Source organism: Aulonocara stuartgranti, assembly GCF_965226115.1.
Source record: "Aulonocara stuartgranti genome assembly, chromosome: 22".
NCBI lineage: Eukaryota > Metazoa > Chordata > Actinopteri > Cichliformes > Cichlidae > Aulonocara > Aulonocara stuartgranti.
This window is the reverse complement of record NC_138957.1, coordinates 4,062,531-4,089,711: the sequence shown is the minus strand read 5'-3', so window position 1 is coordinate 4,089,711 and position 27,181 is coordinate 4,062,531. Positions and strand designations below refer to the sequence as shown.

Here is a 27,181-nt window from a genome sequence, read left to right as displayed (position 1 = left end):
TGTAGCTGCTTCTTAAAAACTAGTAACAAGTGGTAAAGTTACAATCTTGGACTCAAAAATTGTGTTGGTACAGTATATTAGTATATACACTTACTGGCCACTTTGTATAGCTTGCTGGTATCAGGATGATTGTTCTGAAGGATGAAGCCTTCAGAACTGTCTTACTTCTCCATGGTACAGGGGGCTGAATAATAATAAGATCGTTAACTGTCTTGATAAGTTTATCAAGATTCTTTCCATTTGGAATAATATGAAACTAAAGTAAAATGCTGTTTTCAGATTTTAGAGAGGTCTCCTCTTAAATTTTGTGATTTTTTTTAACAAGTTAAAATGTCTCACTTGTTGGCGATGCCATCGGTGTAAAAAGACAACCTCACTGTAGCGGTTCAAGTTTAGCACTTCATTATTTTGTATGACGGACAGAAGCTCGCAGGCCGTTTCCAACTGTTTTCAGTCTTAATCCTAAAGTAAGCCAAACCAAATCCCAGCATTGTAACATCACAAACATCTCAGTGAAATCACAATTCCCCAAGTTTTAATTGCAGTAACCAATATTTCTATTTACAGTGTCCAACTATTATTAACATTTGAGCTACGACATCAGGGAGTGTGTGTGTCGGGGGGGGGGGGGGGGGGGGGGGGGTTAAACTTTGTACACAGCAGCTCGATCTTTTGACAGCATAGTTAGCTTTTATAATTTACAGTTTGAAGGAAGTTGAGCCGTTCCAGAAACCACCAAGCCACCATTCCTTCTCCTGAGTCCAAGTGTGGGGAATCTATTCAGCCTCGTGGAGTAAGGCGAGGTAGACGTCAGACTGGAGGAAGCGTGGGTAACAGTCTGTGTCCAGAAGTGAGTAGATGCGTTTCTGTGCGTGGGACAGAGAGCTACGAGAGGGAGCCTGCAGCAGCTGGATCGTCAGGTCTCTGGTCGTACTGTCCAGATTTACCTGCAATAGGACACAGTGATGGTGCAATAGCCACATAAAGTCAATTCAAATACTATATGGAAAGACAAGCCAAAAAATAAATAGATAAAAATCAGCATCAAAATCGAGTTTGACTTAAGACTATTTGTTTTCTCCTCAGCCTCGATTACCAGGTAGCACAATAATGAGTGCTGTATCATCAACATTGTTCCAGTAGAGACGGTTTGGAATAACTTGAGGTTACTGAAGGAAAACCAGCCAACAAATGCTCAAAGTCTCCAGGTGAAGAGTTCATGAAGATGGTGGAAAGAATGAGGAGCATGCAAAGCTGATAATGAACAAAGTTCCCTTAAACAGATAATTATTAGCATGCGTCTGTGACAAAGAAATGTATAGAACTTATGCAAGCTTTACAGATAACCTCACATCCTCAGAATTCCTTCTGCAGCTTTACATCTGCCAAGATCAGTGAGTGTCACAGTACAACAGTGCATGATTTCAGTGTGTGAATACTCCCAGAACAGAGGAGCACTTTCCGAATTATGTTGACATGGCACTGTGATCGTGTTTGTTTTATTCATTTTTCCACCTCAGAATTGAGCTTCAGGGCCCTGTTTCAGGAAGCCGGTTTAGTGGAAAAACTGAGTAAGTATACCCTGAGTTAACGAAAACTCTGGGTTTTCGGTTTCACAAAGCGAGTTCAGATGAAGCCTCAGTGAGTTACTATGACGACACACTCCGTGAAGCTAACCTGCCCCCTAGCAGGTTTACTACAACTAACCCTGACTGTCTCCGCCCCTTTGTCGGAAACCTGACTGTAGGAAGTGTCAGACATGGCGTGCTCCTTCCTTGAAGAGCCAGTAGATCGTGAAGCCCAAATTCTCTGCAGAGCTCTCCGCCGGGAGAGAGTGATTAGAGCGCGTTTGGACATTTTATCATTTCCTGATGATTTCCTGTGTGAACGTTACCGTTTTTCAGCACAATCTATAATTTATTTGGATAACATCCTCAGGCCTAATATTGCTCATGTGACACATCGCGGACATGCTCTCAGTTCTGTACATATTATTTGTATTGCACTTCGGTTTTTTGCAAACCGGAGCTTTCTGTATAATATTGGTGACGCTGAGCACGTTTCCAAGGCTACCGTCTGTCGGGCAGTCAGGAATGTTACAGTTGCACTGAAACGTCTCCTGTACTCGTTTGTGGTGTTCCCCGGTCATAGACCCACAAGATTTATCAAAGAGGGATGCCACAAAATTGCAGGTATCAGGATGAACAAAACTCAATGCATGATGTGGTGATATTTGAACTACTACTTAAATTTTACATTTATTCTCACGGTTCCCAGGCGTGATTGGCTGTATAGATGGCACTCACATTCCAATCATTGCTCCTTCAGTAAATGAAGGAGACTATGTGAACAGGAAGTCTTTCCACAGCATTAATGTGCAGGTACATAGTTCCCTGTAGCATTTCAAACTAACAAATTATTTCATTATAGTAATGGATGCTAATTTGTGTTCTCTGCACTGTGAAGATCATATGTGATGCTGCCAACATTATCACAAATGTGGAAGCCAAGTGGCCAGGCTCTGTGAGTGGTGGTGGTGGAGGACCCCCACCTGTTTTTCGGGCCTCCGCTTTTTTTCTGTTGGCCATAACGGGTCACGTTTGAGCATACAGAGTAAGCAAATATGTACTTGTAATGTGCTCAGATAATTTCAATAAGTGCTTACAGAGGGGAAATTAATGTAGCCTCTAACTGCAATTGATTTACATGGGACAAACAGACCAAGCACTATGGCTCATAATACAATTACACCTTACCTGTTTGGACTATATTTTTATATTTCATTTTTACTTGCTGCCAGGAACGTTTGGGGCCTGTTGGGTTGCACCTGCGCTCACATCACGTCACAAAATAAAATGTATGAAATACAAAATAAAATATAATAAAATAACGTGTTAAATGGGTGGAAATCCCTCGATCAATGTTTAAATTAACACTCACGCATTGACTCTGTCGGCTATGTTTTGCCATGCATGCTCCCTTTCTTTTGCAGCTGAGGCTGCGTTACTTTTTTTCTGCAAAATTTGCATGTTATCAGCATATGCTGCCATCAGAATTTCGGCCTCAAGCGCTGTAAAATACATTGACCGCGCCTTCTTTCCCTCCGTCTCCATGGTAATTCGCTTAATCTGTGCTCCACTAATCAGGGCTTTATATATCCTCGTGCGTGCGCTTAACTTGGGGTTAAAGCAACTCCGCGTTGACTGAACTAATTGTTATCAGCCTTTCTGAAACCGAATATTCCGAGTTGGACAGTTCGGGGTTACTCAACCCTGAGTATCGTTTTTCACTCTGAGTTTTCTAAACCGGCTTCCTGAAATAGGGCCCAGTACAGACTTGATGCGTTTGGGTTTTCCAAATCTGCTGCTAGCACATGTTAACTTACAAGATTTCATTCATAGTTATGAACACAAAAGGAAGCTGCTTTGTAGCTTATGCTCCTTTTACTTTGTTAACACTGTTTCTTTGTTCTTCAGTGTAGAAATGTCCAAATTTTTGACGATATGGTGGGCTACAACTTCTTGGGCTTTGCAGATAACCTTTATCTTGTAGTGGTTCGGTGTTAAGTCATGTCATTTAGGTCTTCCTACTTTTTCAGTGAGTATTCTTGGAGCTCGCCAACATAAAGCACAGTTTGATTCCTGGACGGTCGTCTTTCCGTTAATAAACTTTAATAAGTGCAGTTCTCTTCTTCCTGGCATAAAAACCTTCAACTAGACAGAAAAGATCGCTTTGTTAAAGTTCCAGTGCTAATGCTAAATTAATGGCATCCCCTGAATCACATCAAAAGTCATACTGTTCACACTCATACTGACATTTTACTTTTGGACTTGCTATAGCTGCAGTATAAGACAGTGGAGCTGGACTCCTGGGAAACAAGGGACCTACTGGAGAAGCAAATGAATATTTTTTTTTCTCCACAGTATTTGGTACTTTAAGTTCAGCTACTGTCACACATATAATCTCATGCTGTGGGGAAATGTCTCTATTAGTGGAAGAAAGAAAAAAAACAAAAACAACAGCTCCACATGAAAGCAGCTATTGATGGAACGCTATAACGTCAAATCTGAACCACCCACACAAGCTTCTTGATAACACAGAGAGACTCTGAGCAGTAAAACAGTTGGCAATGCAGAAAGAGGAAAAAATAAACAGGACTTGAATTACAATTCCTGTTCCAAGAAGACAGGCTGCCCAGTGCAACCAGTAAGACTGAGTATGAACATGTGTACCTCCCGGGGGGCTCCTGGCTGGATATAGGTTGCGCAGATGTCTTTGGCTCTCCTTTGCAGGCTGAAGTTGGTGGACGAATGTTTGTACCGCTCACAGGCTTGATAGAACTGCAGGTTCTCCTCGCTGAACTCAGAGCGCAGGAATGCTCCAAATACTGAAACACCAGCTGCCAGGAAGAGGACGACAAGTGAGCCTTAGCACAACATCAATTTATGTATCTTATAGCACAGAACACAGAAACACTTTATCATGCCTGAAAGGAAGACTAGAGAAAGCAACCTAGCTCTACTCTTTTTCCATGTGAACGTCCTACTGAAGGTTAGAAATGTCATGAACATACCACATGATCTCTTTGATTTCTGGCATGGTCAAATGTGATGTCTTGTTATTCCTCCCTACCATCGAGAGGATCGTACCACTTACAAACTCATTAACTGCTAGATGGGGTTTATAATGGCTTCTAAACAGCTGTTCACTTTTCCCCCCCTTTTGTCATTTAAAGACAACAGATAAACACTAGTTAAATGCGGGATCTGGGTCTGCTGCTAAGAGCCACTGGATTTCTTTCACTCGCAGCTCCAGCTAGAACAACGGCTTTATACTTATTAACATTTTTCCATTACAACCTAAAAATGGTAATAATACCTTTACATTTATAATAAATGGTGAACATGACCACTGACTGAGTCCCTTGTGGTCATTTGCTATGACGTGCACTAAGACTAGAGTTCTGTTATTGTCAGGAGTCAACTTTTTATTTTATTCTTTTCAACATTTAATTGTTAATTATGGTAAAATATTAATTATAAACAATGACTGTGGTGAGTCAATTTGAAGTAATAGTGTTCAACTTTGAACAAGCTGGGGGACACGGAGGAGACGTTTTAAAAGCAAGATGATAATCTGACATTTAGACATTTTTGTGACGCAACCTGACATCATCTCTTTTCTTTTAATCACAGCAGGACTCAGACTGCATGGATCAGTTATGTTAGCTTTGCAGATTTTATTTTTAATTTAAGAAATTCTGCATTGCAGTGTTTTGTTTGTTTGTGTGTGTGTGTGGGGGGGGGGCTTTGTCAACAAAGCTTGATTTTTCTGATAGCATGCTCACTTTTGATCTGCCTGAATAGGCTTTGCATAGAACTTATCCAGTTACCACAAAAGTTCTCCTTTAGAAGTAGTATGCTGATCACATTACTGGCACAACCTTCCTTTGTATAATGTACACAAAGACATCGCCCAAGGCTGAAACCCTGAATAATTTAGTCACGTCTATAGTTTTGTCAGACTGTGTAGTGCACATGATGACGAGGAAACTGACGTGACGAGAAAACAATGAATGGAAACATTCTGTGGCATTCAGAATATGCTGCAAATGCATCGGTGTTATCAAAGGGCTTCATCGGGACATGCCCTGCTTTTCTTGAATGGGTGAAAACGATAGACGACACCAGCACAAAGCATACTACCAAGAAACAGGATTCAGGAGCTTGTACACGCTTCCCCTTCACGCACCGTTAAACCCAGAACCCTTGTTAATATCAAGGAAGTCAAACATTCTCAAGCCTTTACACAGCTGTGATTTATAACCGTCTTGGTGTTTACTATCTATTCTATTCATAGAAGCAGCAGGGGTAGGGTAAGTGCTGCACTTTTAGCAGCACAGAGGGGTCACTGACGTCAGACCAGATGTCGACATCGATTCAGCTTAAAAACTTGAGAAACATGTGATTTTTTTTGTTGCGCAAACATGTCTTCAAGGCAGAAGTTGTGAGACACTGAAATGTCACAGGATAGGATTCAGGTCAGAATCTCACAAACAGTAAGGACATTAAAGTAAATGACCTTTTACACTCAAGTGCAAAAGCTAAAGTATCTTTCTCAGTGTCAGGTTATCCTGCTGCAATTTGAAGTATATAAAGAAAATACTTTCTTATTGTATTTCTTTGAATCTGAACACAATTCTTTTATTTTTCCAGAGTTTACATTATTAGTACCTGTTAAACAAGAATGCAATAAATGGCAACTCCCACAGCTGCACTGTCATCCTGAAAATGATTACTGCAAGGGTTCAATTGTGAATGACGGAAAACAAATCACCTTTGTGATCCAGGGAAGCAGTGCATTATTTATTTAAGCAAAGTGTAATCTCTGATATGTAAATGAAGTAACAGGAGTATTGCTGGTGTCCTCAAACCAAGCAGCCCCCATAAAAGAAAAAAGAATGGCTATAACAATCAAAACTTATTTCTCCAAAATACAGGCACTCAAAGTAGGTTTGGAGGAATAATAAAGCGGCTTTATTTTAATTCACTCGTACGCGTCTTTCTATGCTGTTAACCATGAAATGAAAATGACAGTGGTTTCATGAGGTGTTGTAGATGATTAAATTAAAGGGTCATTTTAGCACCTTGTTAGGTGGTTGCTAGGCAACATGACAACATTATAATTATGCTTAATTCAGCCTTTGTGGATATAAATGAAAAGTTATTGTCATGACATTAGGATGCTTTTGCGAGGCGTCGCAGGTCATAAAAGCCAATTGCTAGATGGTTGCTAAGTAACATGGTGACATATCTGACACAGATAAAAATCTCCAGCAGACTAAAATGTACCTGTGTGTAAAGTTTGGTTGCTCATTTGCCAACGAGCAGGTGGCCTTTTATTACTTTTCCCAATCCTACCTGGAATCTCTGATCCATTTTGCTTTAACCGTATTATTTGCTGTGTGTTCTTCCCTTCCCAAATCCTCTGTATTCTCCCAAATCCAATCATTACCTTATATAGAGTCTAAAAACATAGCAAAGAAAAAAACTAAATTAACACCATAATGTTAAGTTACACAGCTCTTAATGAAAGAAATGCAAGTTGAAAATCTGTTTTCGTCATGTCGTGTGCGTAATTCAAGGTCACAGGAAATTAAAATAGCCAGGCCTTTAAGGGCTGGATTCAAAGTCACACCAAAAATTAAATATTCTTCAAGTGTTCCCTTAACTTTAACTATAACTTTGGGGGGGGGGGGGGGGGGGGGGGGGGTGTCTAGGGCAGCGGTCCCCAACCCCCGGGCTGTGAGTTGTTTGGTACCGGGCAGCGAGAGTTGAGGCTCGGGTGAGAAATTTATGGTTTTCAGGTTTTGTTATCCTTAACTCAGTTTCCTGGGTCTTTTCCCGTGTTGTAGTTGTGTTTCTTGTTTCTTATTTTGAAAGAAATATTTACGCGTTACCATAGCAACCAGAGAGCATTAAGGGGCAGGGATGTTACTCTCAATGTTGTTGGCGCATTTCAGGACGACGCTGCTAATAAAGTTGCACAATTACACAGTGACTTCGCGTTTATTATTATTATATTTAGAAAACACCACAGTTTGTGTCTTGGTCGTATCAATTTATTTTGTTGTATTTTTCCACTACGGTCCATGAAAACATTGTCTGACATTAAACTGGTCCGTGGGCGTCCACTCTAACTTGTAGTGGAACTAAAAATGTCACGTCCGTCCTCAAGTAAGACGTGCAGCACAAGTTATGGAGAAAGCAAACATGCACGACGACTGTCAGTGTCCTATCAGGGCGATGTGGTCATCTGACTTGAATGTCTCCCCAGTGCAGGAGTGATGTGTAAGTCTGACAGCAGGGCCAAAAGAAAGATCTGCAGGTCACCAAGAATTTGGGGATTCAACCTCTGGAGTATAAATGAAACTCTGGTGACCATTCAGATGGCGAGATTTCCCCCAACACTTCTTTTCCCACTGGGAATTCTTTTTCATTGGCTACTCCAGCATTTCCTCTTTCCCGCACTGCCAAAATTATTTTCATTAATTTCTGACATCAGATATCCTTCTAACGACTTTCCTCAGTGTCCTTCAGTCCCGCTTCAGTCTGTCTGTCACACCTGATCAACAACTTGTCCCTAATGATTTTTCCATGTATTAACTTTAAGAGTTCATCTTCTCTCTGCTGGCTCTACTCCAACAGTGTATAGACTCCAGAGGATTTTACCCAACTCCAGTCTTCATTTTAAATGCATAACATCCTGGTTTGCTTTCAGAACTCTGAAACAAGGAACTTCTGAGTACAAGGAAAACCACTGAGGCAGCATCTTGGCTGACCCTAAGTTAAGGAAATAAAATAGGCAGCGTAATTGGATAAAACCAACTGAACTCTGAAATAAAATACTTAATGAGCTGTGTTTCATCTGAAAAACTATATAAATGGTAAATGGACGAGATCGGGCGTGCTCAGGGCTTGTTAGATTGTCCACCCACTTTTACTTCTTCTTTAAAAAAAAATAAATAATAATAAAAAAATAAAATTTAATTCCCTGTAAGTAAGAATTTGTGCTGTTCTTTTTTTTCTTTTTTTTTTTAAATATAGCTGGTTTTCTATTCTACTTGGGCACCCAAAGCATTTTATACAGCATGGCTCATTAACCTATTCACACACACACAATTTATTTTCTGCACCTAAGTGCTTTCTATCCAACTTTCACACACTCTAGCATCTATTATATATTGTACATATATTTATTAGTTTCAGATGTAGCCATTATTGTATTTTGCACAACTCTGTTGCTTGTGAAGCTCGCACACAAGAATTTCACTCACATGTGCTGTACCAATGTACCTGCACATGTGATGTGACAATAAAAGTGATTTGATTTGATTTATAGTGGGTGGAGGAGACTGATGAACACAGAGTGGGATGCATGCACTATGGTGTGGATGTCAAGGATACTTTGGCATGCAGATCAAATCACCAACCCTCTGATTAGTAGAAGACACGCACTTCCTTCTGTGCTTCAGCCATCCCCCTAAAGACATTTCTTTCTATTCCTCTAAATTAAAGGGAATACAAGTTCAGCAATTTGCAGTCAGAATGTTTTCTGCTTAAAATGTCAAGTATCAGACCCAAAACTCAGAAAAAAGCAGGACTTACTTGGACTTCCCAGCAGGACATTTAAGGACTCGGCCCATTTTTCCAGCTCATCTCGATTATAATTCCTCTTCCTACTGTGACCCACTTGACTCCACTGATGCATGAATACAAGGCGAGACCTTCTCTCTTTACCACTATGATACAGGACAAGATGGTAACAGAGAGAGTCAAGGTGTGTCAGAGGAGATGGTAGCAAAGATAACGCTGTCATTGAAATAAACATCAAACCTTCACATTCTTATAACATTAAGATAAGTACCGACTCACTTTCAGAATCAGAGAGACCCTGAAAGTAAGTCTAAGATAAAAAGTAAATTTGAAAAGGGGTGGGGGGGTTATTTCTACATTTACCAGAACTAACAAAATAAACCATGTTCTCACCTGTCTTTTTGTTCTGTGTTGGCCAGGTTGGAGTTTGACGAATGAGGACTCTGAAACAGGAACCACACAGTAAACTGAAGTTAACCTTTTTCATCATTTGTTGAAAGTTGTTCCAGACCTCAGCAGCTTTAAACAGCTCGACTGAACAACAGTGACTGTTTAGAGGCCGTAAACAGAAAAAGACTGAAGCTAAAACAGAAGACGCGCATATCTGATGCACACAAAACAGTTTTGTCTTATTTTCAATTCTTTAGTCATTTCACACTAAAGCAGCCTGTGTGGTTTGGATTAAAATATCTCAAAATAAAATATATATTGTTGCACTACTCAATATCCTACTTCCAGTCAACACTAATTATTACAGGAGACCTTTCTTTTTTCCAAAAAGTCTACTTAAGGCAGACCCAATTAAAGGTATCATTTCAGTTTTATTTATGCAGCACCAAATCACCAAACAGTCGCCTCAAGGTGCTTAATATATTGTTTATTTGCAGTAACTCATAGAAAAACCCAGCAATCAAATGACACCCTTTGAGCACAGCCGTGTACTTCTACTATAATCTCCACTTGTCTGTTAACATATAGCATCTAGTGTCAGGAAAGTTCCAGCACTGCAGTAGCAAATTATGCATTTTAATTAAAAGAAAATTAGTGATGCCTGACAAATTGAGTGTTTCTGTATTTGTTTCATTGAGTTTACAGTTCAGTTATTCAAATTCAGTTTTATCTACCTTCATGTACAAACAGAAAACCCCATGAGTGAAAAACTGGACCCATGTGGGTTGTTTTTAAATGCAAATTCATAAAGAATGAAGAGCAGCATTGAGCACGAGGGAGTAAGTAAACTAAATAGACAATAGATATCCAGAAGATGTTCCATTTGAACAGTTGAGCCATGATCATAATGATGCCAAACAGAATGGAGAGACTACGTGCATGTGACCACAGCCATCTACTGCACCAGCTTACACAGATCCTAGAGCAGATTGGGAATTTGGGACACTCATTAGAGACAGTCTCGATTATTTTCCAAGACTTATTTCCTCGTACTTTTCTATCATACTGAATTTATGGGAAAAAGGGAATTTCAGACAACAGCTGTACTATTCAGCTGCTATTGCTATGTTTCTGCTGACCATGTAAACAACTTGCTGTTTGCTAACATTTCAGTGTGTACATTGTGATATTTCTGAACACCACAGCTGCTTATTTGAAATGTATAACTCTCTAAAGTGACAGTTTGACTTAAGCCATCCTGTCACTTATAAGCCTCTCCAAGTGAAAAACAGGCTCAAAGTTACTAAAGTGTTTAAACCTTGTAAGGCATTGTGCACGTCCCCTCGTGGCACCAGGACACGTGAAAAGGATCATTTGTGTTCTGTAGGCTGGAAAACGCTGCAATTAGCCAGTTAGACTGGGATATGAGGAGTTTAGAGGATGGGTAAATGTACAGTTTGGGGGTTTTGAAGGTGGCCGTGCTTTTCTTCCTCTAAAAATCTACAACAACATTTAGAGGGTGTAATCTGTTAAAGTACCAGCTGCACGAAAACACAGCATAGAAACAAAATAGAAATGTCATTTACTGCACCTGTGCGAAAAGACTCTTTAGGTGCAGCTTAGCAGCTGTCAGTCTGTCTCTCTGTTGGTGTCTGTGCTCCATCTTAAAGGAGCTGGAAGAGGACGAAGGCGACGATGGAGGCAGATCGGCTTTCTCCATGCTCTCAGTGCTGCCCTGCACAGCTGGGGCCAGCTGACTGTCACTATAAGCCCTGCTGCCTTGACTGATGAGACAGCCTCTGAGCTGGCTCTTTTCCAGTTTACTCAGCTCGCACAGGTTCTCTGCACTCACGCTGTGCTCCCGAGTCAGCTCATTCTTCGTCATCTCACCCGGACTCTCCGTGGGCTCCTGGATGATGGGAGTCAGGCGACCTGATTTCCCAGCCAGCTCATCATCCTGCAAGTGAAGTGTGCAGGTGCCAGACTCGTGGTCTTGTCCAGAATTCTTCAGTGCCACTTTTTTCCATGTCGGAAAATCAAGATCAAGGAGGGAACCCTCAGAGCTGAATCTACGCATCGCAGCTGTATTAGAAGTGATGAAGAATGGAAAAGGAGGTACTGCAAAAAAGAAAGTAAAGCAGTAAAAGCTAGAAATAAGTAAAAAGGGGCACAAAGGGATCAGACCAGAAATGAAGCACAGAAATATGCGGGGGAAGAGTAGGGTTGGGGGAAAGGTGATAAAATTGGACAATTAGAAAAAAAAAAGGCTCACACAGGCAACTCTCCTTATTTCTACTATGAATGGCTGTCTGACACCAGGACACTGGGAGAGGAACCTTCTGGCTATACTGGTTAAATGTAGGGTCCTCTGGGCACTGGCCATGTTTCAGGCCACTGCATAATTAGCCAATTAGATTGGGAATCTGAGGTGTTTGGAAGACAAGCAAATGTGCCTCAAAACAGTCCTAAACTGTTTCTCTGGGAAACATAGTGGAGGTCCATTTAGCAGAGACAGACTTCCCTCATCAAAATGTATAAATGCTCTTCATAAAATATTCACATCCAGTGAATATTAATTCAAAAGGTTTAGGGATTTAGAGGCATAAATAATGCCTATAGGCTGGAGAACAAGAAAACCCAAAGAGTAACTTCATTTTTATTTCCTTCTCACAAATCTGGAACTATTATAAAAGCTGCAATGTAGTCTCAGGAGTCTCGCTTCAATTTAAAGGAAGTCTCTTTTTCTTATCCTAATACTTTTAGTGTTTAACTACTCTTTGGTCTATTCTGCACAACCGCAAATAAAGCAAGTCAAGTGTTTCTGACCATTAAAAGTATAACCAGGCGGTATAGAAGTCATATAAAAACAGTCTTCTACACATGTACGGCAGACAAACTCACATTTGTCAATAATTAATTTCCACATTTCTGACTTGGCAACATTTCCTAGAACTGAGGTTTGGTCTTTTTCCAGTTCAAATTGTCCATGAATATTAACTTAACGAACTTTATCGCTGGTTTTTATCTTCCACTGCAATGCTGCTATTGTACTGTTTCATACTGAGACGTAATGCCATGCAGCTTCCCAGACCTTTGCTCAGCACAGCTCTGGGAAAAACGACAGCTGATTGATATTTGAAATCGTTAAGGAGTGCCGGGGCTCTGTCAGTGTACTTACCTCTTCCTCGAGAATCTTAAGCTCTCTCCATGGCCAAAAGCAAAAATCCTCCAGATCTCAAGGGGAAAATGTCCATGAACTGACGAGTCCGGCTTTAAGCTTTGCAGATTTCAGGTGTCCGGGAGAACGCGAAATCAACTTCCGACGTTCCTGCTGCGACAGCCCTCCCAGATCTGTTCTTGACTCAGATCCTTCTGCAACACAGTCAAGTGCTCACCGACAGAAAAGTCTTGGGGAGAGCACAACAAGTTCCATAAAGTTTTCTTACACGACACAGTGCGTGCTCCTCCTCACGGCTGCGGCTGCCACACCTTCAGTCCTGCCTCAACTTGTCCGTCACACTTTATCAGAGGAGGGAGCTGCCGAGGTGCAGCTGAGACAAGTCAGCCAAATGTCATCTCAAACAACTTTGCTAAGGAAGAGCGTTTGAAAAGGTTAAGACGCTGAAAATGATCCGTAGAAGCCTCCGGGATTCTGTATTTTACGCCACGCGGCGTAAACCTCTGTTTCAAATAAACAAACCGCATTTTAAAAAAACGAGCGATTCAAACGCATCTGTGTCAAGTAACAACGAAAGGATCTGGCTCAGTGAAAGGACCAAGTAAGAAGAAACCCTGTTGTTAATAAATTATATGATTTCTTTCGCACTTTAATTAAGCTCCAGTCACGCAGTCAGAAGAAGAAAGGCGGACCATACGTCCATCATTGGATTTGCATTGCTATAAAATGATTTGGCCCGAATGACGCAAATATCTAAACAATCACGATGACCTGCTCAAGCTCAAAGCGAGCATCTGACTCTGGCATGGCTGTTGGTACAGTGTTACAGAGACTGCTGATGTGTTAGGACTTTCTAAACAATGGTTTACAGGGAATGGTCTGAAACATAAACTATCCAGTGCGCAGCAGGTCTCTGGGGGAATAGCCGGTGATACTGGAGGCTGAGGTCAGAGGAGAATAGCCGCTTCCAGCTGCGAGAATGTTTTCTTCCTCCAAGACAGACAAAATCCGCACGAATCAATGTGAGGCGCTACATAGCTTTTACTTTGAAAGAACTACGGAAATTCCTAGAAAGTTTTACCTCGTGTTGCGTTTAGCGGGTGATTGACGCAGGAGTTTTGTGAAATGATAATTGGTTGGTTCAGGTATGTGAGAAGTCGTATCTCTTGTAGTTTTTAGCTTCAAGTGAAGGAATAATTCTGTATTTTGCTATCTTGTTTTAAACACACAAAGACAACACTCATCTGCCTTTTATTTCTATATGCACAGTTGTTCCAGCGAAAGACGAAAGCGGTACAAAATAAAGGCATTTATTTCTGATTTTTGATTGTTGGAATTTCTTTACAAAAGTAACCTTTTTTTTTAATTGGCCATTTTATTGTAACCTACGTTACAATCAACAGTGGTAATATTTGCTGCTAATTCTGCTGCCCTCTTGGCCATAAATAAAGGATATACACTCAACAAAAATATAAACGCAACACCTTTGTTACTGCTCCCATTCCCCATGGGATGGACGTAGAGACCTAAAATTCATTCCAGATACACAATATAACCATCCCTCCCAAACAGTGGTCACAAAGCAGTCCAAATGTGTGGTAGTGGGCACATCTGCTATATTGAGATAATCCATCCCACCTCACAGGTGTGCCACATCAGGATGCTGATCTGACATCATGAGTAGTGCACAGGTGTACCTCAGACTGCCCACAACAAAAGGCCACCCTGGAATGTGCAGTTTTTTGCGCTATTGGGGGTCTGGGGACCCAGAACCGGTCAGTATCTGGTGTGACCACCATTTGCCTCATGCAGTGCAACACATCGTCGCATGGAGTCTATCAGATTGTCAATTGTGGCCTGTGGAATGTTGGTCCATTCCACTTCAATGGCTGTGCGAGGTTGTTGGATATTCGTGGGAACTGGTACACGCTGTCGTATACGCCGGTCAAGCACATCCCGAACATGCTCAATGGGTGACATGTCCGGTGAGTATGCTGGCCATGCAAGAACTGGGACATTCTCAGCTGCCATCTGCCCTGAACAATGTGAACCATGATTCATCCGTGAAGCGCACACCTCTCCAACGTGCCAGACGCCATCGAATGTGAGCATTTGCCCACACAAGTCTGTTACGGCGACGAGCTGGAGTCAGGTCAAGACCCCGATGAGGACGACGGGCATGCAGTTGAGCGTCCCTGAGACGGTTTCTGACAGTTTGTGCAGAAATTGTTTGGTTGTGCAAACCAATTGTTCCAGCAGCTGTCTGGGTGGCTGGTCTCAGACGATCTTGGAGGTGAACCTGCTGGATGTGGAGGTCCTGGGCTGGTGTGGTTACACGAGGTCTGCGGTTGTGAGGCCGGTTGGATGTGCTGCCATATTCTCTGAAACGCCTGTGGAGACGGCTTATGGTTGAGAAATGAACATTCAATGCACGGGCGACAGATCTGGTTGACATTCCTGCTGTCAGCATGCCAATTGCACGCTCCCTCATTGCTTGTGGCATCTGTGGCATTTTGCTGTGAGACAAAACTGCACATTCCAGGGTGGCCTTTTGTTGTGGGCAGTCTGAGGTACACCTGTGCACTACTCATGATGTCAGATCAGCATCCTGATGTGGCACACCTGTGAGGTGGGATGGATTATCTCAATATAGCAGATGTGCCCACTACCACACATTTGGACTGATTTGTGACCACTGTTTGGGAGGGATGGTTGTATTGTGTATCTGGAATGAATTTTAGGTCTCTACGTCCATCCCATGGGGAATGGGAGCAGTAACAAAGGTGTTGCGTTTATATTTTTGTTGAGTGTATAAAAGTCACTTTGCCAAAAACTGATTGTGGCTTCTAGTGACAGGAGTGTTCTCTCTGTAATGACTTCATATCATTCATGAGACGTGTTTGACATGTCTCACACATTATTGGCCAACAGTTTAAATACGGACAATCATTTTTTTTCTCCCTAAAGAAGGAATTAAGATATTCAGTATTAATATATCCAGTTCAGCTGGCTGAAATAAAGTTGTGCTCTAATTTAACATGGGGGGCATTTTACAGGCACTCCTTAAATTATAGTAACTCTGTTACAGTTTGTGCTAGAGGCAAAATCCACACAGTTCTGAAAAGAAGAGAAGACAAGCTTTGTGGGGCTATTTGGTTTGTCATGGTAGTTGTGCTATCATGTCCTGTATTGTTAGGACAATACACGTTGTGTGTATCCAAATCCAAACAACTATCAGCCGTTTGTTCCTCGGTCAAATAGGCCTATGACCCCGAGGCACTAGAGGAGCACCCCGACATGTGGCACGAGACAACTCAACCTGATATTGTGACATGATGTATAAATGACAGGCCACTTTTTAAAACTTCATTTTGCATGTAATGCTTTTCCTGTGGCATCTAATGCCATTTAGTCCCTGTAAGGGGGCTAGATGTGGTGGAGGAAGGAATTATCTTCACCCAACGTGCAATTTATTTACAAAAAAATACTGACAGCCAGGCAGGTGGTATGAACAGCCAAAAAGAAATGTGTACAAACAAACTTCAAACCGTTGACTAAACAAAATTCTAAAGAATCGGCCCATGACTATTGGACTACTAGCCAGCCTAACAGCACTAACCTGAACTCCACCCTCAGAAGCATTAACTCAGGCTAATAAAGGTGCCTGCCCCTGCCCCAGAACAAACCATGAGCCAGTGGGCTCATGTATTCATACTATAAAGTAATTACTTTAGAGGCAGGAATGTTGGTTACATTATACTATAATAAATATGGTTTATAAATACAGTGGAAATGTCCATAAGTGTTATCTTGCCTGCTGTTATCTCCTTAGCCAGTATAAAGCTTGATTAATAACAATGGTGGAATTTGAGCGGAGAATAAACAGCTGGATCCACAAAGTATGCACAAGGGAACTAAAACAGACACTCTGGCCAAGAATGAGGGGAGAAACCACAGAGAGAACCCCCTGAGGGTGTCCATATTGTTGCTGGGGACTTTAATAAGACATGTTTGAAATCTGTACTCCCCAAATTCCACTAACATGTTAAGTGTCCTACCAAGGGGGAACTGGACACTGGAACATGTATATACAGTAACATCAAGCAGAAAACAACACCCCTCCCCCACCAACGATAATCCGACCACCAGACTGTTTTGACTGTTCTATCTTTGAACAGCAAGATCTGGAGACTCAGTATGTTCTTTTCTACATTAAGTGTTGTCCAGAGAATGTGACAGTGACCAAAGCCATTCCAGGTTTCTCCTAAGCAGAAACCTTGGATGACGAGTGAAGTAGAGGCTCTGATCAGAACTGATAACTCAGCTTTCAGGCTGAGGGACAATTTTAGGTACAGCACTGCCAGAGCTAACTTGAGGAGGGGCATCAAATAAGCCAAAGACACTTACAGGAGATGGGTAGAGGGCTTCATCACTAACACCAACCCTCATCGGGTGTTCAAGCCCTCATCAGCTAGAAAGGCCAGAACCCCCAAACCCATGACAAGTTTCTGGGCACCTACATCTCCGCCGAAGGCCCAGCAGTGGCTGCCCTTCCTCCATGTCCTAAGGAAGAATAAGTTGGACCAGAAGCAGCTGCTGCCTTCTACCGCTCCTCAGTGGAGGGCATGCTCTCCTACTCCCTGGGTGTTTTCTACACAGGGGCCACAACTGACAACAGGAAGTGTCATGATCCTGGGTCTTTTGACCCAGCGTTTTAAGTTTGAGTTAATTTTGTTCACAAGGTTATCTAAGTTCATTTGGTTATTAGACTCCTGGTGTTTTCTTCCCCTGTATTTAAGTTTCCCCTCAACCTTCGTGTTTCATGCTGCGTGTCTTATGTTATCAAGTTTGTATTATCATGTCTGTCTCATGTTTCCTGTTTTATTTTGAAAGAGGTCCTGTGTTCCTGCATTTTGTTTTACTCTTCCCCTGTGGCGTTGTTATGTTCATGTTGATCTACTGTGCCTTTCTGTTCCATGTTTCAGGTCCCTATGTTCTGTCTCCCCCAGTCTGTTAAGTTCACATGTCTTGAGTTCCGTCAGTGTGTTTCCTGTTTTACTTTCACAGTCTGCTCTATGTTAATGTTTCTAGTTTTGCTTCCCTTGCCTCGTCCTGCTTAATTACTCTCAGCTGTGCTCTCCTCCTGTGGCTCATTCCCCCTCGTTATCCCTCAGTGTATTTAAGCCCCATGTTTCTCTTTGTCAGTGTTGCGTCCTCCCTCATAGCTGTGTGATTTTTCCCTGTGGCTCCTTGTGCTTTAGTTTTCCCAGTTTAGTTTAGTTTATTTTGTATTGTTTTTCGTGTCCCACTCCACGCCAGCAATAAAGCTGTGTTTTTTGAGTTTACCTTTTGACTCTGTGAGTTTGCGTTTGGGTCCTACTCTTGCCTGCACACAGCCGTATTGTGACAGAAGGACGCAACCAGACAATGGACCCAGCAACTCATAATCCCTCCGCTGAGCTCCGGGAGGACATGATCTATGCGTTGGAGTTTCTATGCCAGGAATGGTTTGCGCTGCCCTTTGAAGAGTACCAGGAGGAGTTAGCCATCCGTCTGCAGAGGATGGTTTCTGGACTTCCCTGGCTATTTGGCACGCTAAACCCTCTCATCCAGGACTTCCTCGTTTCCACCGTACACATCCGCCCGGATCGGCCTCTCCACTATGAAGACTCGGAGGAGGTTCAGCCCGGTCCGCTGGAGGATTCGCGGGCTGGCACGTCTCCTCCCCCTCCTTCCCGGAGAAAACGGCGTTCACGCCGTCAGCGATCCCGAGCAGCGGAGCAGTTTTCTTCCATTGCTGGAGGGCCCGAGGAGCCTGTCCAGCCACCACCTGCGGCTGCCTCGCTGTCGCCTGGTCCAGCTTCTGCTTCGGCTCCTGCTTCACCTGGTCCAGCTTCAGCCTCAGCTCCTGTTTCGCCGTCGCCTCATGCCACGTCAGCTGGAAGGCCCGAGGAGCCCGTCCAGCCTCATGCCACGTCAGCTGGAGGGCCCGAGGAGCCCGTCCAGCCTCATGCCACGCCAGCTGGAGGGCCCGAGGAGCCTGTCCAGCCTCACGCCACGTCAGCTGGGGGTTCAGGAGAACCGCACCAGCTTCACGCCACGTCAGCTGGAGGGCCCGAGGAGCCCGTTCGGCCTCCTGTCTCCGCTGGAGGGCCCAAGGGGGCCGTTCAGCCTCCTGTCTCCGCTGGAGGGTCCGAGGGGCCCGTTCAGCCTCCTGTCTCCGCTGGAGGGTCCGAGGGGCCCGTTCAGCCACCAGCTGCTCCACCAGCAGCCTCATGCACGTTTGCAGCAGCCGTGTCTTCATCCACGCCAGCTGCGGCCTCCGTGCCTCCGCCGTCGCCTGGTCCAGCTTCATCCGAGTCGTCATCCTCGTCTGGTCCAGCCCATGCCACTGCTTCTGACACACCTGGTCCAGCCTCGGCTTCTGGCCCTGCCACGCCTCAGCCAGAGGACGACTCTGCACCTGCTGGCCCTGCCACGCCTCAGCCAGAGGACGACTCTGCACCTGCTGGCCCTGCCACGACCCAGCCGCAGGACGACGCCTCGCCTGGTCTCGACGCGACCCAGCCGGAGGACGACGCCTCGCCTGTGCCTGCCACGCCTCAGCCTGGTCTCCTTCCACCTGCCAAGCCACGTCCAGGTCCAGCACGGCTGTTTCCGGAGCCTGTCAGGACAGCCTGTCGACGGAAACCAACCAAACCATCCAAGGATTATCGTCCACGCCGTCGACCACCAGCCAATTCTTGTTCACGCCGTCGACCACCTGCCAAGCCGCCCGACGGTGTTCGTACCCGCCCACGTCGCCGCCGGACACCCGCCAAGCCGCCGGACACCCGCCAAGCCGCCGGACACCCGCCAAGCCGCCCGACACCCGCCAAGCCGCCCGACAGGTCTCGTCCACGTCACCGCCGGCCACGAGCCAAGCCACCCGACAGGTCTCGTCCATGTTGCCGCCGGCCACGAGCCAAGCCACCCGAGTGTGGCCAGCCATGCTTGCTTCGCCACTGCCACCTTCCACATGGCCGGCCCCCTGAACCCTTGAACTATGGACTACTGTGCCATTGGCCTCCAGGTCGGCCACCTGAACTACTCCGCCATGAACTCCTTTTCTGCTGAGATCATGGTCGCCCTCCTGAAACAGGGTCTCGGACTCTTAAGCCCTTGTGTTTGGACTGAGTGCTTCGGTTTCTTTGTTTTGTTTCTACTGAACCTCTACTGAACCATAAAGTTCAACCATACAGCATTTGGTTGTGGCATACACCATCTGCTTCCAGTAACACACAGTTGAGATTCTTTGGATTCTGTGATCGGTGAAACCTCCCTCTATTCGGTGTCCAAATGGAAATGTGTACACAGACAAATCAATTTGCGAGACCAAAAATTAAACTTTAATAGAACACCAGTAAAGCAGATGCATGATCCAGAAGAGCAAATTTTGATTTTTTTGAGCTCACTATTGCTGTTGATAATTACTGATTAGTAATCATTCATACACATACTATAAACCTGTTTTTCTATCCTATAATTATGATCACAATTATAAAACTAGATGTGAGGACTTTTTGTAGTTGTCAGGCTGTAATGCACAGTGATAAAGGTCTTAGCAACAGACAACAGTTTTTCAAATTGGGAGATTAATCTTTCAAAGTCCCCCTACTGGCCACACAGAGAAGCGTAAAATACATCAAACCTCAGAGAGCTGCACAGCTGAAGCAGTGTTGTTTACAGAATTTAATTGACAGTGTATAAAAGGCTCTGGGATTTTATGTCTATGTTCTGCAATATTGTGTGGGGTGGAGTCGTAGGAAATGACGTAGGCAGAAGTTGGGGGTATCGCGATGCTACTCGAGAAGAGGAGATTTTTCTGTGTTAGTTCTGTTACCTGTAAGCTGTGTTCCTGGTTGCCATCCTTCACGTGATGCTCCGAGTGTTAAGTTCATGACTGGAAGTAAGTTTCCTTAAATATGTTTATTTTCCAATTCTGATGTTGGCCGCGGCTTTAGTTACATTCTACCGCATTGTAGCACCGCATTTTTTCATTTCGTGACTCGAAGCATGTGCCGCCGGCCGCCGCCATTATGTAGTAATTTTATTCGGCCACACGATGGCGCCAAAGTCCTTTGTTTACAGTTAGAGTGGATGTTTCGGCTATGTATGACATTCTCACTGTGTTTAATTGTGTCCTTTCTGTGTTTGGAGCAAGAGATGTAAGATTGGCATAGTTCAAATTATATATGTCCTGTTATGTGTATATTCAGATGGATGTGTTGGTTTATTTCATGTAATCCTTTATATTTATCTTAGTGAAGCTGTTGCTGTATATATTTATATACTCATGGCAACTTGTTTGTTACTACAGACTGCTGGCAACACTGAGCATCTAGGTGGCAATAAAACAGCTGGCGGTGACAATCCAGCAAAGTGGAAGCCTGTTGTCCTCCTTCCTGTATCCTGACCGATACACCATCTTGTTAGCTGCTGAACCTAAAAGAACTAGCCCTCATCAAGTACTCCTCAACATTGGTCCTTCGAGCCGGATGAGTTATCAAGATGGAGCCAGATGGAGCGACATGTCCTGATGCAAGGCCTAAACGCCATACACGTCGACCAAGCCGGTTTGAGGACTTTGATGTTAACTATACAGGCCACCTCTTTAGGGAAATGCTGCAGTGGGATACCCCACACCCTCACACAAGAAGCGACAGAGTTCAGCCTCAGTATAGTCATACGCCACCCCTCTACAGCGACAGGGATGGGGCCTATTACAATACACCCCCTCCACTGGGAAGAAGTGAACAAGATGTGGACCTTAATAGGAGCCTCTCACCTGAATTTGCACCTTCTAATTTGCTAGGGTCTTCAATACACACATTTCATACAGAATTCAGAGCCTTGCAGGCCAAAAGAGAGCAGCTACTCCAATCACAGCAAGTTTTACAGGAGGGCCTCAAAGAACTGAAGGAAGCAAAGAGTGACCTCAGAGAGCTGATTGAAGTGGCTCACCTGCTGAGGAAGGATATGGCTCACCTGACTGCCTCACAGCCTAGCACCAATCATCCCCCCAAGCGCGGTTCAGGAGAGGTATACACCACCCCTGAGACAATGCCACAGGAGGAGGATGAGGAGGTGTGGCCCGACCCACCGCCATGGCCTGAACCGATGGAAGAGTTGCACACGGGATTCTCCCAAATGAAGGTTGACGAACAATACTCCGATGATGGTGTACAGTACCACCCTCTACCCCGCACACCATATTTCGCTGGTGAGCCTTCGCTGCCTAGTCATCGCTGCACCCTATATCAGGACCCTGTGGTTAAGGATGGAAACACGTTTCATGCCCCTCCACAACACTCTGTGCCACCCCCCTGCTGGGCACCAAGTAAGACAGGTTTGCTCCCAACCAAGCCTGTTCCAGCCAGTTCCCCCTCTCTTGTCACTGGAGTAACCAGTGGGCACGGCAGCAACCCATCTGCTCCTCTTTCGGCTGAGCTAGTGTACAGGGGGCCCAAACCAACCATTCCAAGGTTCATTCATTCTGATCCCTCTGAGTTTGCTAGGCTCCGCATGGCTTTAGAGAACCTACTCCCTCCTAATGCTACTGAGCTCTTCAAGTATCAGATACTTGTGGACCACCTCAAACTAGATGAAGCTCGACTTATTGCCGATGCTTACCTGAACTCACCCAAGCCTTATACTGACACCATGGCAGCCCTCCACGACAAATTTGGACAACCTCATCAGCTCGCCTTGAGAAAGATAGCAAGTGTCCTGGATGGTCCTGAAATAAGGCGAGGTGACACAGTAGCCTTCCAAAGGTTCTCCCTTCAGGTGCAGTCACTAGTTGGGCTGTTACAAACATTAGGACTGGAAGGAGAAGCGGAGTTGAACTGTGGGTCCCACGTTGCCCGACTAATAAGTAAGCTTCCTGCCGAACAGAGAGCTGATTTTCGTCGACACCAGTTTAAACAGCCCGGGAGCACCTACACTCTGTACGACCTATCTGCATGGCTTCGTCAGGAGTCCTGGTGTCAAGGATTTGACGGCCAAGCAGGTGTAAGAAGCAGTAGAGAAAGGACAAGTGTAAAGGCTGAGGCCCGTCCAGGCCGACAAACCGTGACATAACCTAAAGGGGCCATCAGAACACACTTTTCCACCAGTGAAGGAGAGTCGAGCTAGAGGGAAGGTGTCATGGTCCTGGGTCGGTGACCCAGCGCTTTTAGTTTGTTATCATTTTCTAGATGATGATTGTTTAAGTTCTGTGTTATTTTCGATCTGCCTCTGAGTCTGCGTCTGTATCTCTCTGTCTATGGTGTCTCCCCATCTGTTTGTGAATCTGTCTGTTTAGTTCAATGTCTTGTCTGGTTCCATGTGTCTGAGTTTCCTGTTTTATTGTGAAGGTCCGTGTCGTATGTGAGTGTGATCAGTTTACGTTTCCCCTGTCCCGTCAGCCCAGATTCCTCCCAGCTGTGTTGCCCTCCTGTCTCTCATCCCCTGATTACTGGTGTGTGTATTTAAGCCCTGTGTGTTCTCCTGCCTGTTGCCGGTTCGTCTGTGTTACTCTGTGTCAGTCTGTGTTCCTCGGTGTCCTGCTCGTCTCTCTGCCTCTCTTCCCTTTTTGTTTCATCTCAGGTTTGTCATTTAGCTTTCCCAGTTCAGGTCTTTAGTTTTGTCTTCCCTCTTGCCTGTTTTGCCTTCTCACCACTGTGTAAATAAACTCACCGGCATCTCATCCACTGCCTGCATCTTGGGTCCTTCTTCTAACTCCACACGGCTCGCCTCGGCAGCCGCGACAGTACGAACCGGCCAAATATGGACCCAGCGGCATTCGCACCTTCCAAGGAGCTTCGGGAGGAATTAACCGATTCAGTTTCCAGGTGGACTAATCTGTGGCTAGAGCATGAGGGGGAGGAATTTCGTCATGCTCTGGAGGCCCGAATACAGCGGCTAGTTTCCAATCACCCCTGGCTGCTGGATTCACTTCACCCACTCCTACAGGACTTCATCCTCAACACGCTTCATCTTCACCCTCCAACTGCGACAGCTGACCTGCCTGGCTTACCGGAAGATTCTCTCCCCAGTCCACCAGAGGACTCTCAGCTGGACACAATGCCGCCCGATCAGTCGGCTTCCCCCTCCTTCCGGGCAAAACGGTGGTCCTTCGCTTGCCAAACCAGCTCTCGGGGTCAGTGAGAGTGACAGTTTCATGTACATGCAGCCCCCCCAGTGGCCAGCTCACACCAGCCCAGGCTTTTTACAAAGCACTGGGAATCATCCTCATTCCACCCAGCCCATCCACCTCACAGCAGGAGCAGCCACTTCAGAGCTGCCTCATATCACCGTCCGCTTCCCCGGCCGCTCTCGCCCCTTCTCCCAGGCGGAAGCGACGTCCGCACGGCCGTTAGTTACCAGCGGATTCCGTGAGTCAGGAGCGCAGTGTTTTTTCTGCTCCATCTGAGCGTGCATTCATGAACACTCTGTCAGTTATTCTTGAATCTAGTAATTCAATACCAGTCAACTCAGGGTTATTCAAATTTGAAAAGAGTAATCCGGAAACGGTTAATTCTTTGTCTGATACTCCAAGGTCCGTTAACACTCGCTCTGAGGATCTAGAGGACTGCTTTCATTCTGCCTCTTCCGAGTCCTGTGTTATGCCAACCCGGACTTTCAAACCGAAATCTGGAAATAAGAAAGACTATCTACCAGAAGCTCAGTTAGCCGCCCGGCCAGAAGCTCAGTTAGCCGCCCGGCCAGAAGCTCAGTTAGCCGCCCGGCCAGAAGCTCAGTCGCCACCTCCACCACCGTTGTCATCACAACCATTATGTCAGTCACCCTTAGTCCAGCCTCCTGTTCAGCAGCCGCTAGCCCAGCATCCTGTATCAATTGCTCCACCTGTAAAACAATACAAGTCAATTCAACCCGAAAAACACCATTCCTCGCCCGTCCATTCCAAGCAGAGGGACACACCTAATAATAATGTCAACACTCCTCAAAGGCTGGCCAGTTCTGAAACTGAGGTGCACTCCAGGGCCTCCCCAGAGGCTGGGTTTCAGCCCCCAGCAGACTCCGGACCCCTGGAGGTTAAGAAGCCAGCTGAGGGCCGCACCCGGCTGTCGCTGCCTGAGCAGCATCGACGCTCTATGCAGCTGCAGCCTGCTATGTGTTTGCAGCCTGCTATGTGTTTGCAGCCTGCTATGTGTCCTGCAGCCTGCTATGTGTCCTGTCCCTGCCAGAGCCCCGTGTGCCTGCTGGTCCTGTTCTGTGCCTGCCAGAGGCCCGTGTGCCTGCTGGTCCTGTTCTGTGCCTGCCAGAGGCCCGTGTGCCTGCTGGTTCTGTCCTGTGTGTTCCAGGGGCCCCTGTGCCCACTGGTCCTGAGACTGTTCTCACTGGAGGGCCCGAGTAGCCCGTCCAGCCTTTTGCATCATCAGCTGGGGGGCCCGAGGAGCCCGTCCAGCCTCCTTCCTCGTCAGCTGGGGGGCCCGAGGAGCCCGTCCAGCCTCCTTTCTCGTCAGCTGGGGGGCCCGAGGAGCCCATCCAGCCACCAGCTGCTCCACCAGCAGCCTCATCCACGCTTGCAGCAACAGTTTCATCCATGCCGCCACCTGCTGCGGCGCCTCCGTCTGCAGCGCCTCCGTCTGCATCCTCCACGCCGTCGCCTGGTCCGGATTCAGCATCCTCAGCGTCGCCTGGTCCAGCGCCTGCTTCAGCTTCATCCGCTTCACCTGGTCCAGCCACTGCTTCATCCTCGCCTGGTCCAGCCTCCGTGTCTTCATCCTCGTCTGGTCCAGCTCCCGCATCACCTGCAGTGGCCTCCTCCTCAGCTTCAGCTGCTTCGCCTGGTCCAGCTTCAGCATCCTCATCAGCTGCTTTGCCTGGTCCAGCTTCCGCATCTTCATCAGCTGCTGCCTCGCCTGGTCCAGCCTCTGCTTCTGCTTCAGCCTCGCCTGGTCCGGCCTCCGCTTCTGCTTCAGCCTCGCCTGGTCCGGCCTCCGCATCCTCATCAGCCTCGTCTGGTCCAGCCTCCGCATCCTCATCATCCTCGTCTGGTCCGGCCTCCGTGTCTTCATCCTCATCAGCATCGCCTGGTCCAGCTTCTGCTTCAGCGTCCTCATCCGCTTCGTCTGGTCCAGCCTCAGCTTCCGCCTCGTCTGGTCCAGCCTCAGCTTCCGCCTCGTCTGGTCCAGCCTCCGCTTCGCCTGGGGCTGCAGGGGCCACGCAGCCTTCAGGTCCCCTACTACCACCTCCACATCGTCGGTCATCTGCCAGGCCGCTTGTTGGGCATCTCCGCCACCGTGGACGCCCTCCTAAATGCCGCCACTGCCTTCCGCGTGGCCGGCCTCCGGACTTGTTTCCACGCCGCTGTTGCCGTCCGCACGGTCGGCCCCCAGAACTGTTTCCACGCCGCTGTTGCCGTCCACACGGTCGGCCCCCAGAACTGTTTCCACGCCGCTGTTGCCGTCCGCACGGTCGGCCCCCAGAACTGTTTCCACGCCACTGCCTACTGCGTGGCCGGCATCCGGACCTGCCCCGCTGCCATTCGCATGGTCGGCCTCCTGAACTTGACCATCTGGGCCTTTTTGGACTCTGTCCCTCCGTCCTGGGCCCCCTCCGCCCGCCCTGGTCGGGTTGTTTTCTGTTTTGTTTTGGTCCGTTTTTTTGTTTCTGCTGGGCTGTCTGGTGCCAGCCCTTGAGGGGGGGGGGGGGGGGTACTGTCATGGTCCTGGGTCGGTGACCCAGCGCTTTTAGTTTGTTATCATTTTCTAGATGATGATTGTTTAAGTTCTGTGTTATTTTCGATCTGCCTCTGAGTCTGCGTCTGTATCTCTCTGTCTATGGTGTCTCCCCATCTGTTTGTGAATCTGTCTGTTTAGTTCAATGTCTTGTCTGGTTCCATGTGTCTGAGTTTCCTGTTTTATAGGTGAAGGTCCGTGTCGTATGTGAGTGTGATCAGTTTACGTTTCCCCTGTCCCGTCAGCCCAGATTCCTCCCAGCTGTGTTGCCCTCCTGTCTCTCATCCCCTGATTACTGGTGTGTGTATTTAAGCCCTGTGTGTTCTCCTGCCTGTTGCCGGTTCGTCTGTGTAACTCCGCGTCAGTCTGTGTTCCTCGGTGTCCTGCTCGGCTCTCTGCCTCTCTTCCCTTTTTGTTTCATCTCAGGTTTGTCATTTAGCTTTCCCAGTTCAGGTCTTTAGTTTTGTCTTCCCTCTTGCCTGTTTTGCCTTCTCACCACTGTGTAAATAAACTCACCGGCATCTCATCCACTGCCTGCATCTTGGGTCCTTCTTCTAACTCCACACGGCTCGCCTCGGCAGCCGCGACAGAAGGTTAAGAACAAAGCCTACTGTGCCTACTGTGAGAGCACAGAACACTATTTCAGCCAATGTGATGATGTAGCCAAGCTCTCCAAAGAGGAAATAAAGGACTGGATACAGGTCAACAAACGATGCTGGTGCTGTGCCCAA

General features: G+C 46.1%; 1 protein-coding gene across 2 annotated transcripts; it reads right to left on the bottom strand.

The window, feature by feature from the left end:
• Window positions 1–509: 509 nt before the first annotated feature.
• On the bottom strand, window positions 510–13,816 carry LOC309698331 (uncharacterized protein). 2 transcript variants are annotated; one of them, XM_082520694.1, is made up of 6 exons: window positions 12,724–13,816; window positions 11,137–11,663; window positions 9,549–9,598; window positions 9,168–9,301; window positions 4,233–4,399; window positions 510–947 (listed from the first exon to the last, which is right to left on the bottom strand). In XM_082520694.1, the coding sequence occupies exons 2-6, from the start codon at window positions 11,620–11,622 to the stop codon at window positions 777–779; spliced, it is 1,008 nt and encodes a 335-aa protein (XP_082376820.1). In that variant the 5' UTR covers window positions 11,623–11,663; window positions 12,724–13,816; the 3' UTR covers window positions 510–776. The 2 variants fall into 2 exon arrangements, with proteins under 2 accessions (XP_082376820.1, XP_082376819.1); XM_082520693.1 differs by having other exon boundaries at window positions 11,137–11,692; window positions 12,724–13,813.
• Window positions 13,817–27,181: the final 13,365 nt, after the last annotated feature.

Coding starts and splice junctions, on each gene's coding strand:
- LOC309698331 (XM_082520694.1), bottom strand. CDS start 11,622: ATGCGTAGATTCAGCTCTGAGGGTTCCCTCCTTGATCTTGATTTTCCG. Junction 9,599..11,136: donor TAAAGAGTCTTTTCGCACAG/GTGCAGTAAATG, acceptor TTCCTGTTTCAG/AGTCCTCATTCGTCAAACTC. Junction 4,400..9,167: donor TGTCCTGCTGGGAAGTCCAA/GTAAGTCCTGCT, acceptor TCTTCCTGGCAG/CTGGTGTTTCAGTATTTGGA.